This window comes from Mytilus californianus, unplaced genomic scaffold (assembly GCF_021869535.1).
Source record: "Mytilus californianus isolate M0D057914Y unplaced genomic scaffold, xbMytCali1.0.p SCAF_1, whole genome shotgun sequence".
NCBI lineage: Eukaryota > Metazoa > Mollusca > Bivalvia > Mytilida > Mytilidae > Mytilus > Mytilus californianus.
This window is the reverse complement of record NW_026262581.1, coordinates 124,803,715-124,818,975: the sequence shown is the minus strand read 5'-3', so window position 1 is coordinate 124,818,975 and position 15,261 is coordinate 124,803,715. Positions and strand designations below refer to the sequence as shown.

Below are 15,261 nucleotides of genomic sequence, written 5' to 3'. Positions count from 1 at the left end.
TACTCTGCTATTCAAAAGTCCTCAATTGTTAATAATTTTAAAAATAGACGTTAGCAACTAACAATATTCCTGCAATTTAGTCATCTGTAATGTCCTGTTTATTTATATCATACTCTCCGACTGTTCGAGAACAGGAGAGCCAAAGGCAAAGAAGAAAATATCTAGCAGTTAGTAAAATTTCCTAGTCTAAGAGACACAACTCTAGATAATCTTGGTTTGAGATGGTAGACATTATTGGAAATACGGCTCTGGTATTAAATTGGTGATACATAATAAAAGAACCAAACCAGCTCCTCTTTCCAGCCATTTTCATTTAATTGTTTTTAAAACGAAGTATCATTATTACCTCATTGGTGGCTTAGTTATTCCACTTACATGTAACTGTACTTCAATTTTTAGCAAAGGCTTACAACATCAAACAACATAAAAAATTCTGTATTGCCAATTTGGGCGCCCCTATATAGGGGCAGTGTGGTACAAAGGTCGAACACATAAATATAAACAAGTACACAACGATAATCTTATATTCAATATACAACAATGATCTTATATTCAATATATACATTGATAAAATGGTGAATGAAGAGCTCTGTTTATTATTTCAATATGGTTAGGGCAAATGTTTATGTACAATAACTATATTTTATGGATTTTATATAACTAATTTAAGTAAATAAAATTTGATTATATGATATATCTGTGCACTATCATGTTTGCATGATTCAAGTTGCTCAGTAGGGTATGGAGTTGTTGATAAACAAATGGATTCAGCAGATATTTGTCGAATAATTTTGATTTACTATATAGGAGGCTTACATTTGGACTTTTATTTACAATTTTGTTTTGAATGTGGCATCTACTTTACTTGTTTCGAAACTTTCTAAAATTTACATTTGAAAAAAAATACAAATATTTGTCTATATAAATATTCGATTTGAATATGTCAACACCTCTATTTTCCCTATTTTCAAATGCAAAAAATAACTCTACTATTTTACAGCCGATTTTGAGCTTAGATGAATGATGACCCCATTTTTTTTCTCTCACCAAATTTAAGCCCCTTACTTTAATATTTAATTTATGACAAACATATTTTTATTCTTTTATCATAAAGTTCCCCACGAGTATATAAACCTATATAAAGAAATGATTAAACGTAATATATTTGAAAGATTTTAAAAGCTGCAATCCATATATTTCTTTATCGAATAATCTTCGTTAGTACGTGATATGGTGTTATGATTAAGTATAAATTTCAGGAATAAACACGCTACCCAACGAGAGACATTTCGACTTCTTTCTTGCCACCTCTTTAAATAGGCATGATATGTTTGTCAAATTACAGTGTTATTCATTAAAGATCAGTTTTCAATGTATTGATATTCACAAATGATAGTTCGTGACACCCTGTCCTCTCTATATCTCCTTCAAGAGATGTAAATCTACAAAATAAATTTTTCTTGGTCCAAAATATTTTAAATCCTTCATCAAACAAATCTATCAATATGTTTAGTCCCCGAATATATCTTTGTTTATCAGGTTCTGGTCGCATTGTAATATGAAATTCTAGCAGAAGCTGCTTGACTGACTTCAGGTTACCAGCTGATATCATGTTCGGCAAAGCAAACATTTCCCATTCTTCTACGTCAAGTTTCACAGCTGTCAATGGTCTCTGAAACAAAAACAAGATGGGATTGCGACTTGTTATTAAATGTTACTTCCTTGATACCCTTTTTTACAAAATCAATTCATCTACTATTGAATATATGCACCTGCTTTCCTCAATACTTTCAACTGCGACTTATGATACTATAGCGTAGCTTGTTATTTCATGAAGTACTATATTCAAAGCAATAAAAAATCATTAGAAAATTAATTATTGTTGGTACGACTGAACAATATTATGATTGTCCGGATTCGATAGATCTCTATTTATAAAACTCATACACACATTAATTTTATTCTTTAGATTAATTCTAGTTCATTTTGCCCATAGATATTTGAGCTATTGCCATAACTTGGTGCATGTCCGCCGTCAATCCTATACTCCCTTGAAATTACTGGGTCGATAAGAGTCAAACTTGACAAAGACAAAGAATGCAAAGTCCTTTGTAAAATTCCTCATTTTGCTTCAATCGTGTGTCGAGGTAACCAAAGGCCATTCTTTATTCTGATTTGACAACTTTCAATTTTCCTCGTAAAAACCGCAAGAACAAGTAGTTTCTTCATACTTATGAATAAGATTGATGACTAGGAGACAATCAGTAATGATTTGTTACTTTGTGCTGATTGGGTGGAACTCATGACGGTAATTATGTCACATACTACAAGCTCCCAAATGTACGTTACGAAACACCAGCAAGTATAAATTGAACTCGGTATATTTATCAATTGATAGTAATCTTAAACAATTCTTATATTTTCAAGTGAAAAATTGATCCTAGGAAGAGTGTTCGATTTTCAAAAACATTATTCATACAAGTTCTTCTCGATTGTTATTACTAGCATAACATGAAAATAGCAAAAAGATGCTCTTCACGGTCATATTCCCCGTTCTGTCCTGATGGGATGAATATAAAGCCGTTTTTCGTTCTATATAATTATGACCCATCGAACAGTATATGAGATTACATGTTCATTCTCTTCTGTGACCAAAATATAGCAGATAAAGATGGAAGGTATTTTTGAAATTCCTTTTTATCGTGTCTAGTTGGATGAAAAAACCTGTGCGGTAGACTCCCATCTTTCTGTGTGTTAACTATTTTGTATACATGGTTGCAATGATACAACTCTAAATATTTTCTGAAACTTCTTTGCCAATCTCAACTTGATATCACTAAGGAATGATATTTCTTATTAAAATTCCTCATATCATTTCTTTTATACAAAACACAATGCCTGCAAGAAATAATTCTTAACTCTGACTGCTCAATTTTAAACTACTTCTTGTCTAATAGAATTATGTTACTGAACGTCAAGTCAACGGATAGTTTCAAACGAAAAAACTTCATTGTCTATATATATATATATACCCGTTTAAAACTATCACAAAAAGATTTCAAATGTCTGATAATAAGAAAATCTTCTACAAGATTACTTGCTTTACATTCAGATGATGGCATCGCATGAAAGCATTACCACACAGTTTCATGTAGGAGGATATATTTGTCGTCTTTTTCTCTCTCTCTGAAAATACTTGGGTAATTTGACCTAACGATGCTAAAAATATGGAACTAACACTAAAACTTTTATATACAACCATTGAAGATTTAATGCTTTAACCCTTACAGTAATGTTGACTGCGATACACCCTTTACTGAACGCCGTTTAACTGAAAAGGTTTTAACATTGCCTTTTCGTTTAAAACTATCAGATAAACACTGATATATCTGAAAGAAAAAAATCTTCTACACGAGATTATTCAGTGCTCTACATTCAGCTAATAGTATAGGATGGAAGTAATGCCACACAGTTCGTTGAAGGAGGATATATTTCTCATTTTTTTATTTGAAACTATTGTGGTGATTTTAACTAACGATACTAAAATATGAAAAAACACTTGCATATACTCTAGTTGAAGATGGATTGTTTTAGCCCTTACATGAATGTTGACTACGAGACCCTTTATGATAATGAATATAAACAGTTGGGAAGAGTTCTAGCCTCTCCTCAAAAACTGTCAGAATAATCTGTCGTTGAGCTGCTCTAGAAAAAAGGCAATGGAGTCTTCTAGTCTGACAGGATCAGTTCTAGCGTAGAACTGTGTAAATAAAAAGCAGCTCTTTGATCATAATTCAGAACAGTTCTGGTTGTTAAGGATGTCAGTGACGTTAACTATATTTCCCGTGTAAGTATAAAAATAAGAAGATTTTAACAACTATAGGTCACCGTACGGCCTTCAACAATGAGCAAAGCCCATACCGCATAGTCAGCTATAAAAGGCCCCGAAATGACAAATGTAAAACAATTCAAACGAGAAAACTAACGGCCTAATTTATGTACAAAATAATGAACGAAAAACAAATATGTTACACAGCAACAAACGAATTACACTATGGCTCCTGACTTGGGACAGGCACCTACAGAATGTGACGGGGTTAAACTCGTTTGAAGGCGCCAACCCTTCCCTAACCTGGGACAGTGGTGTAACAGTACAACATAAGAACAAACTATAACAAGAGTGCACACGCTGAAATGTCTCGCCTTCTTTACTAACCATTGATATTATGTTGATAGTCCTAAATATAAAGCTTTACTACAACTACCAACCTTACAATCATTCAATACACTAAATATAGTTGACCTATTGCTTATGGTTTCTAAGAAACAGACTTAACCAAGAAAACTAAACATTGACCGATGAACCATGAAAATGAGGTCAAGGTTAGATGAACCATGCCAGGCAGACATGTACACCTTAAAATCAACCTATGCATTAACTATAGTTGACCTATTGCTTATAGTATCTAAGAAACAAACTTAACCATGAAAACTTAACATTGACCAATGAACCAACAAAATGAGGTCAAGTAGATGATACCTGCCAAACAGACATATACAGCTTACAATCCTTCTATACAGTTGACCTATTGCTTATAGTTTACGAAAAACAGACCAAAACACAAAAACTTAACACTGAGCAATGAACCGTGAAAATGAGTTCAAGGTCAAATAAAGCCTGCGAGACTGACATGTGCATCATAAAATATTTCCATACACCAAACATAGTTGACATATTGCATATAGTATTAGAAAAAAAGACCAAAACTCAAAAACTTAACTTTGACCACTTGAGGCCAAGGTCAAATGACACCTGCCAGTTGGACATGTACACCTTATAATCCTTCCATACACCAAATATACTAGACCTATTGCTTATAGTATCTGAGATGTGGACTTGACCACGAAAACTTAACCTTGTTCACTGATCCATGAAATGAGGTCGAGGTCAAGTGAAAACTGCCTGACGGGCATGAGGACCTTACAAGGTACGCACATACCAAATATAGTTATCCTATTACTCATAATAAGAGAGAAATTAACATTACAAAAAATCTTAACTTTTTTCAAGTAGTCACTGAACCATAAAGATGAGGTCAATGACAATGGACATGTGACAGACGAAAACTTCGTAACATAAGGCATCTATATGTAAAGTATGAAGCATCCAGGTCTTCCACCTTCTAAAATATAAAGCTTTTTTAAAAGAAGTTATTTAACGCCGCCGCCGCCGGATCACTATCCCTTTGTCGAGCTTTCTGCGACAAAAGTCGCAGGCTCGACAAAAATCAGTTGTTAAAGGATTAACTCATCAGATGGATACAAATAGAAAAACATCTAACAAAAACACAGAGTGGACGTGGACGGGTACTTATACATCCCCACAACAAAAAGACACTAAGTACAGATCTGAGATTACTCGCAGTTACTGACAGCTAGTTCAAAGCCAACTAATAAAAAAATCATGCATCTACGACGAAAACTAAAATATTACACATCAAACATCCAATGGATTTAGTGTAAAGATGTCATAAACAGGTATATTTTGGATAAGTAGGTTATATATATGTTACTTCTTTGATTTTTCAATTTTCATAGTTAACTTTTTATCAAAAATAATTCTATTGGTTTCAAGTAAGCAGTTGAGGAAACACATTTCTTCCAAGTATTATCAAAAATAATATATTTACTATTGAGACAATAAAACAGTTTGAAAAGCACTTTCGGGTGTTTATAATATTACAAGTAAAATATTTTTGAATTACACAGTGACCGTAGGTAATTTTAAATACGCAAATTTATCTAATTCAACATTATCATGACATTATGAAAATATGTGGTTCAGTGTGGTGTCCATTTCGCCGAATTAGTATACATTATTGTTTAGGTGCCAGCTGAAGTGTTTCCGATTGCAGGATTTTTTCCTAGCGTTGAAGACCCATTGGTGGCCTTGGTTTGTTTTCTGCTCTTTGGTCGGGTTGTTGTCTCTTTGACACATTCCCCATTTCCATTCTCATGTGTGTTTAACAACAAAATTAAGATTCTGAATGTAAGAATTGTACCTCCTCAAAGAAAACAAACTGCATCAATTACAAGTAATGCGTTGCTCACTTGAAATCATGACATCATGTGCATATATTGTACATATTAGATATAAGAAGATTTGGTATAAGTGCCAATGAGACAACTATCCATCAAAGTCACAATTTTTAAAGTAAACCATTATTGGTCAATGTACGGCCTTCAACACGGAGCCTTAGCTCACACCGAACAGCAAGATATAAAGGGCCCCAAAATGACTAGTGCAAAACCATTCAAACAGGAAAACCAACGGTCTAATCTATACAAGAGTGCACACGCTGAAATGTCTCGCCTTCTTTACTCATCATTGATATTATGTTGATAGTCCTAAATATAAAGCTTTATTACAACTGTCACATAAACTTAACATTAACCAAGTAAACTAAACATTGACCAATGAACCATGAAAATGAGGTCAAGGTCAGATGAACCATGCTAGGCAGGCATGTACAGCTAACAATTCTTCCATACAACAAATATAGTTGACCTATTGCTTATAGTTTAAGAAAAACAGACCAAAACACAAAAACTTAACACTGAGCAATGAACCTTGAAAATGAGGTCAAGGTCAAATAAAACCTGCGTGACTGCCAAATAGATCATAAAATATTTCCATACACCAAATATAGCTGAACTATTGTATATAGTATTAGAAAAAAAGACCAAAACTCAAAAACTTAACTTTGACCACTGAACCATGAAAAATGAGGTCAAGGTCAGATGACACCTGCCCGCTAGACATGTACACCTTACAATCATTCCATACACCAAATATAGTAGACCTATGGCATACAGTATAAGAAAAACAGACCAAAACACAAAAACTTAACTATAACCACTGAACCATGAAAATGAGGTCAAGGTCAGATGACACCTGCCAGTTGGACATGTACACCTTACAGTCCTTCCATTCACCGAATATACTAGACCTATTGCTTATAGTATCTGAGATATGGACTTGACCACCAAAACTTAACCTTGTTCACTGATCCATGAAATGAGGTCGAGGTCAAGTGAAAACTGTCTGACGGGCATGAGGACCTTGCAAGGTACGCACATACCAAATATAGTTATCCTATTACTTATAATAAGAGAGAATCTAACATTACAAAAAATCTTAACTTTTTTTTCAAGTAGTCACTGAACCTTGAAAATGAGGTCAAGGACATTGGACATGTGACTGACGGAAACTTCGTAACATGAGGCATCCATATACAAAGTATGAAGCATCCAGACCTTCCACCTTCTAAAATATAAAGCTTTTAAGAAGTTAGCTAACGCCGCCGCCGCCGGATCACTATCCCTATGTCGAGCTTTCTGCGACAAAAGTCGCAGGCTCGACAATAAAAAACGAGAAACGAGAAACACTTATGAACCATATGAACCACATCAACAAACAAAAACCATTGAACATCAGGTTCCTGACTTAGGACTGGTGCAAACAAATGCAGCGGGTTTAAACGTTTTAATAGGTACTAACCTTCACCCTACCTGAAACAATAGTGTAACATCACAACATAGAAAGACACACTAGAAAATATCAATTGAAATGGCTTAACTCAATCAAAAGACATATTAACAAAAACAAGTGAACATACGCTGAACGAATAAATTTGATCTATGACACAATATAGTCCATTCACGTTGCTATTAGTAAAGATATTATGTTATAGCATTGTCCACGTTTTTTATAATCATACATAAACATACTACTAGTATGCCTAACTATAACAATTGACAGGGAGTATGCTTAATGATCATCTAAGCCTTAACCGCTTGCCTGGCTTGTTACTGCATAAATCATAAATACTATAAAAAGGTGAGGATTAAATGAAAAATTTTACAAAGTTTTAAGTATCGAGCCTTTCACATGAAGACTTGGGCTCTTTTCTGCTCTTTGGTCAGGTTGTTTTCTCTTTGACAAATGCACCGTTTCCATTCTCTATTTTAGTCCACAAATAAATGTTATATCGTTCTTCCAGTATAGTCGGTTTTAGTTCTTACCTCTTTTATAATATACAAGCACTGTCAGTAGTGTTCTAGAACAGTCGTTAAACAGCTCTCCTGACGCCTTTTTAGAACAGTTTGTGACAGAAACTGTTCTACGGCAGTTCTTTCCAGAGCAAATGCGGACTGTTCTACACTAGAGCAGCATTTATCAGTTCTACCCTAGAACAGTTTTGGAAAATTTTACCATAGAATAGGTCCTGACAGTTCTTTATCTTTATTATTTCAGACTAAATTTTGGAGGATACAATTGTTATTTTTTATGATTATTTAGTACTGTGGATTTTTTTTTAAGTGTTAAATTTAATTTAATTTTTTCGATTAATGGCAGATTTATAAACAAAATTTACTAAATAATACTAGACACACTTACATTTTGATGGTTCAGTTTGATCTTTAAATCTTTTAGGGTAAACATTGGCCAATGACTACCACGTTGTATCTGTGTATTTGGTCCTATAGCATACGGATGGAACCAGACATTTTTTGTCCTAAGTCCCTCTTTTACTTTCATACTACAAAAATATAAAGGCTTTCATTTTAACTTACCTACCGGGAAAAATCTAAACTTGAAAGTTGAAAACAAGTGCATTATGATATTACCTCTTAATAATTACATTTAACGTTAATTAAAGCAATTTATTTTATATATGCTTTTTTGTATAATGCCAGATTTTATTTTATTAGGAGATATGGCAGACACTATCCATGATACCCAATGGTGTCTGAAACTATTATCCATCATATCCAATAATTTCTGAAACTTCTAATGGAAATATATGACTAGTAACTATAAGAATGTAAGGTGATTATTCTCTATGAAAATTTCAATTTGGAATAGTATACCTTGGATCAAACGAGTGCACCTCACATCCATACTTCTTGGCGATGGCATCGTCAAAGCTAAAATCATAATCTATTCTGAAATTTTAAATCAAAAATACGACAAAGATGTAGCCTGACCAAAAGATGATCTACTGTATGAAGAAGTAGTAAATCGCATTCTATACTACATTTATTATGCTGTGTAGAAACTGTGTTATAATAATACATACCATACTAGAATGTAACAAGGACGTGCATACAAGATATTTGTTATTTTCAAAACAAATTAAACCAAAGACGCTATTGAGTAACAACTTGCATTACCATGCATTTAATTAAATAGATGTCAAAGTCAGATAGTCAAGGTCCTTCCACACCTTAGTATCTTAAATTTGAATATATTAGTATCTTAAATTTGAATATAAATTTATCTAAATAAAGACCATCAGTAAATAAAAAAAATTAAAGATGAAATCCAGATCAGTCAAACATGTTTTGTATCAATATTTGGTTGCCTCGCTAATATTTTATTCTCTCGAAATATTTATTTCAGAAGTAATATTTGTTCCTCTTAAAACGATATTTAGAACCAATGCAAAATACTAGTATTTCAGAAAATGAAGGTCATACTCCCAGTTTTAAATCTTATTCCCTTTGAATGAAATTTAAATTCTTCACAGAACTTTGAATTTTTGATCAAATGAATAAATGCTTATTCTTTCGTTTTCTAGTAATCTTTTTTTGTTCCCCGATTGCAATATTTACCTTAGTTTTTATTTCCTAAATTCGACAGGATATGGCTGTGTAGCTACACATTCCGAACAGCCAACGATCACACATCAGCAATGATCTCACTGTTGGGTGGGAAAGTCAATAAAGCCCACTTCTTTAATGTAAATTAATTGTTTATTTGCATTGCTACACAAGCGACGTTGTTAAAACATAAAACTGAACTTATTCAAAGGTATATACAAGGCACTGAGCGCTTTTCTGTATGGCATATCATCACAGATCATCCAAACTGACATCCCAATGGAAACATGAACTTTACCCAAAGGAAAACACAAGGCACTGAGCGCCTTTTCTGTATGGCATATCATCACAGATCATCCAAACTGACATCCCAATGGAAACATGAACTTTACCCAAAGGAAAACACAAGGCACTGAGCGCCTTTTCTGTATGGCATATCATCACAGATATCCAAATCGACATCCAAAAGGTAAACACAAGATCACCTGGTCTGTATTGCATATCATCACAGATTTCAAAACCGACATCCCAAAGGAAAACTGAACGACTACACAAGGTATATACAAAACACTGAGCACCTGGTCTGTATGAAGTTTCAACACAGATTTCCAAATCGGCATCCCAAAAGAAACCTGAACTTAAGCCTAGTCAGTATGTCACAACACCACCAATTTCCAAACCAACATCACAAAGGAAAAACTAAACTTACCCAAAGGATTGCACAAGTCACTGATTACTTAGTCTGTATGGAGGATCATCACAGATTTCCAAACCGACATCCCAAAGGAAAACTAAACTTACCCAAAGGAATACACAAGGCACTGGGCGCCTGGTCTGTATGGGGTATCATCACAGATATCCCAACCGCCATCGGCTTCCTCTCCTAGTCGTATGATACTGTCACATCCGAACTGTAAGCTTGAAATGTATCTACAGATAACAAGTTCAAGTATTAATTTTTTGAGCACGAACAAAAGTCCACGAAATTTGTTTACAGTCTTAAATAACTATTAAATTCACAGCGTTCAAGAAGCTAATACTAATTAACTATCACCAGGAATACTCTTTATTGATGAATCTTCAGTAGACGAAATGTGCGTTAAGCATACAAAATAATAAGCCTGACATCTTCGGTTAGTTTTTATTTACTCTAATGATGTAGATAAACATCATATATATTTGAAACAAGATTAGTGCGGGCCCTCTGAGGTCAATTTTCAAAAGTTGTTTTGATTTACTGAATGTTTATCGAAATGAATGTCATAAATCGTGGTCATCGTTAAAGCACTGGCTTCTGTGCGAATGGAACTGTCAGTCCAAAACCAATAGATTTCATCAGTTAGAGGTAAATCAAAGAACTTGTTTATCAAAAAAATGGAATTTCGAACTCGGCAAATTCGGTATGTTTCATATCTGCAAATGCAAGGTAAAGAAAAATTAATATTCATAACAAATTAAGACGACAGTAGTTTAACGATGGTCAAAACTCATTGATCGAGAAGGAAGAGACAAATCAAGGTAACAAACAAAATCTGAGGGATTCACAACAATCTGATCAAAACTCAGATCTATCGTAACTTGCATCGAAGCTCAAATGAGCATAACGAAATCAGAGATCTATATTTTAATTAGATTGGAATCACATAAACTATAAAAGGAGCGAGACCGGGTGTGTCAACAGAGTAAAATGAGTCAAACAAAAATATTCCAGAATTTATTGTGAAGGTTAATCCAACAAAGCGTTTCGGATGAACGAAATCTATAAATTGTTATTTTCATTTACTAGGACTAGGTCAATACCACTGTTGTTGGACTATCAGTGTCCCGAGGGTATCATCAACCCGTTGCTTCTATACTGACATGATTTGTTACTAAACTATTCTAGAATTCCCCGTTGACGAATTGAGAAATTATTAAGAAACTAAGGTTCCAATTCCCTAAGGCAAAGTTGACCATAGGAGATTTAGGCTATTCTTTTTTATTATCTTTTGGTCATATAGCTCTTTTCGTTGCTAAATATTCATACATTCTTTTATATAGACAGATCCTGATGAAGGTAAATCCAGAAGCTCTTAGGACGCACGAAATTTATAAAGTTTTATTTCATTTACTAGCACTGGGTCAATACCACTACTGGTGGATTTTAAGTCCCAGATGGTACCATCAGCTCAGTGGACAGTGCTTCGTTAGTGACATGTTAAATCTATTCTAGAAATTCCCGCTGATAAATTAAGAAATTATTAAGAAACTCAGGTTCCAACTCCATTAGGAAAAGTTGACCATAGAGGAATTTGACTATTTTCTCTATGCATCTTTTGGTAACGTTGAAACGTTTGTTTACGTCCTTGGCTTTCAATTGTTTTTAAAGTTTGATCGTTTCAAATGAAGGTAACTCCAGAAAAGCGCTTCGGAAGCACGAAATTTATGAATTGTTATTTTCATCATCTTTTATATTCATGTTGAGTGAGAGAACAAACTTTTGACCCTAAAATAATGGACAACCGATCAAAGTGAAAAATAGTTTCAAAAATAATATTATCCCTCAGATAAGAGATACTTTAAAAACGGAAAAAATGGAATTTATTTTATGTTTTTTTTTTTTTCACTTAAATTTACATTTATAGTATGTGCAATATATTTGCTAATAAACAATTTTCCTATTTCAAATTTTGAAAAACAAATTAAGCAATTCGAAAAAAAAATAAAATTTAGAAATGTTTTAAGAGGTTGTAACTTCTGTTTATATCAGTGTAATCAACTTCATAGATACACGAAGTGAAAAAATACCAGTGTGCAAGTTCACATTAAACGAAAATCAGTTATGACAGGCGGCAATCACAGACAACCACTGGACTACATGCTCAATGTTTATGAAAGGTACATAAACAAATAGGCGTTGTGTGTGAGTGTACGAGTGCTCGACTGACCCTCTAACCTGTAACAGAGGTGTAACATCAGAACATTAGAACAATAAAAATAAATTGGAAAGGGTTCATCTACAAAAAAAAAGGTACGATCTAAGAGAATTCGAAGTTATTGAATGCTAGTTCAAAGTCCAATTGTATTTAATAAATAAAATATGTTATCTCGAGCTGAAAAAACAATCAGTACATCACCAATGGATTTATTGTAGCCTGAGGAAAGCATGACCTTGTGTAATGCTAAAATATGAGTATCAAAGGTTGAAGAGACATACGTTTTCATAAATGGAAAGCAACGTATGTTAAGTATGTGTATTCAATTATTTCTACAGGTACAGCCAAACTTCCAAATCTACATTTCTGATTTTTTTATATCTATCACTGATCATCGCTCCCTAGCACGTAAACTACCATTTCTATTTTATTTATTCGTGAAGGGAAGTTTTTAATAGACTACATTATTTGCGAATGCGTCATGAGCTTTATAAAGTTTGATTTTTGTTAATGTTCCCAAATTTATGACTGAAAAGACTGAAAATGAAATTATTTAGAAATAAGTGTTTGATGTAAATTTCATCATTTTTTATTTGGTCTACATGTGTCTTTACATATCTCGATTGTTTAAATTGTTTCAAGCGACGTCTGTGCTCTGTGAATGTTAAAATCATGAGCTTATATTTCGCACAAGTCATTGCAATGAAATATGTACACATAATTCTTTTTCAGCCAGATATCAAGATGATTAAAATTGAGATCAATAATGGTTTTAAGTGAAAAAATAAATTATCATCGGTGAAGTAAGAGTTTCAAATATGACCTGAAACACGCTCAAGTACTTTTGAAATGTTTGATCCTAATTAAAAATGAAAATGATAATGCATTACTTTTTGATCAAGTTTAAGTTTTAATAGTATAATTCAAACAATAAACAGTATGTCTAATAATTTGCTATTTAAGAAAGGTTAAAACCAAAGACCATTTCTTCTATTGTGTCTATTTTCCTTAGAATCTGGGGGAAATACAAGGTAATTAGTCTTGCGATATCTGCACTTTCGTCTCATTTCTTTTTTTTTTTTTTGGAAGTGGAGGGGAGGGGTGGTTCCTGTAAATAATGGTCATATTAGCTGTTGAAACACCGTTTGAAACAATTTCGTTTAAGGGTAACAAAGTTCGAACAAGTATGTAATACGTTTGTGACATAAAGTACGCTTCGAATTTTGGCTACAATGTTCTATATTTCTGATATTACTGTCTTATATTCAAATTAATGCAAGTTTTAATAAAATTAACACAAGTGGTAAATTTGTAGGGTGTCTGAAAAAAATCGCGCTACGATTTATAAAGCCAATAACTATGTTGCACCCTCCGCCCATATCTTTCTTAATCGAATTCAAGCAAGTTGTTACATCTTAATTTAATACTTACTCGTGGTATAATGATGCCAGTTTGGAGTGAGGCAGGTTTGGTAATTCTACTTTAGATGGTAGCAAACATTTTTCCTTCCAGATTTGATTTTCTGTCTGCACATGTAAACTTTCCTTATAAATCATAAAAATAAAGATTTTTATTTATTCGGGCTATCTATGGAACAAAATTGTAATAACTATTAAGATAATAATTACTCATGCTGTTAATTAAAAACTAGAAAGGAAGTTTTATCTATACAGTATACTATTCCCAGGTTTATCTAAAACATAACTGTAATCTTCTTCTTGTCGGCAAAAGCTGGAAACAAGAGAGTCTGGATCATTGCTGCTACTTTTCAAAAGACAGCAATATATCTTAAAAGCTGTATGTCGATCATAAGTCTTTCCATTACAGTTTGCATCTTGCTTCGAAATCCTGTTATCACCAGCCCAGGAGTCAGCACTTCGTTGGTGACCTGAATTATCATTGATCTGGTCATAACTATAAATTAACTGTTTACAAAAGAATTTTTCGAAATACTACGGATTTTCTACCCCAGGAATAGATTATCTTGGCTTTATTTGGGAAAACCTTTCGGAATTTTGACCTTCAACTTCGTACAATTTTGGCCTTTTTAACTTTTTTGATTCGAGCGTCTCTGATGAGTCTTTTGTAGACTGAACGCGCGTCTGGCGTACAAAATTTTAATTCTGATCTATGATGAGTTTTTACAGTTTAACAGCGAGTCTTAAAAATTATACTTTCGCGCCGTTTTAACTTAAATAGCGATTTCCGCATGTAAATTTTACAAATAACCGTACATCTTAAACCCCCTGAATTTACTTCATGAAAAGGGTCATGTTTAATTGAAATTCATTCATTATTTTAAAAACAATCTGAATTATGAATATAAAAGAGAAATCAAATGAGAAATATTGATTTTAGCACACTATATTAAAAACAATGAGTTACCTCCCTTTTTGGTCTTCGTAGATAAATAAACACACAACAAAATAACAATAGCAGAAGAACAATATAACAAACTATATTCCTTCTTATTCTACAGACGTGCATGGTAAATTACACGAAAATCTGTAGCTTTGAAATGTGTGACACATTTTCACATCACAGGAGCAATTAATGGTCTCACTAAAATATTAATCATAAACCCGGTCAACTCCGTCCTACTGTACTGAAATCCTTGCGTCAATTAAAACATTTAAATAGAAAATATGTTTCTATTTTAAACCAGCCTTCACGTTCTTTA

The 15,261-nt window shown here is 33.2% G+C and overlaps 1 protein-coding gene across 1 annotated transcript; it reads right to left on the bottom strand.

The window, feature by feature from the left end:
* Positions 1–419: 419 nt before the first annotated feature.
* On the bottom strand, positions 420–15,192 carry LOC127732870 (probable methyltransferase-like protein 24). The gene is made up of 6 exons (XM_052242056.1): positions 14,967–15,192; positions 14,013–14,125; positions 10,468–10,596; positions 8,935–9,009; positions 8,462–8,603; positions 420–1,672 (listed from the first exon to the last, which is right to left on the bottom strand). Exons 1-6 carry the CDS (start codon positions 15,066–15,068, stop codon positions 1,355–1,357), a joined length of 879 nt encoding a protein of 292 aa, XP_052098016.1. The 5' UTR covers positions 15,069–15,192; the 3' UTR covers positions 420–1,354.
* Positions 15,193–15,261: the final 69 nt, after the last annotated feature.

What these genes read in the sequence shown, in the direction of transcription:
- LOC127732870 (XM_052242056.1), bottom strand. Translation starts at nt 15,068, where the DNA reads ATGCACGTCTGTAGAATAAGAAGGAATATAGTTTGTTATATTGTTCTT. An exon ending in TGCCTTGTGTATTCCTTTGG is followed by an intron (nt 9,010 to 10,467) that starts GTAAGTTTAGTT and finishes TTAAAATTTCAG; the next exon opens with AATAGATTATGATTTTAGCT. An exon ending in GTGCACTCGTTTGATCCAAG is followed by an intron (nt 8,604 to 8,934) that starts GTATACTATTCC and finishes ATATTTTTGTAG; the next exon opens with TATGAAAGTAAAAGAGGGAC.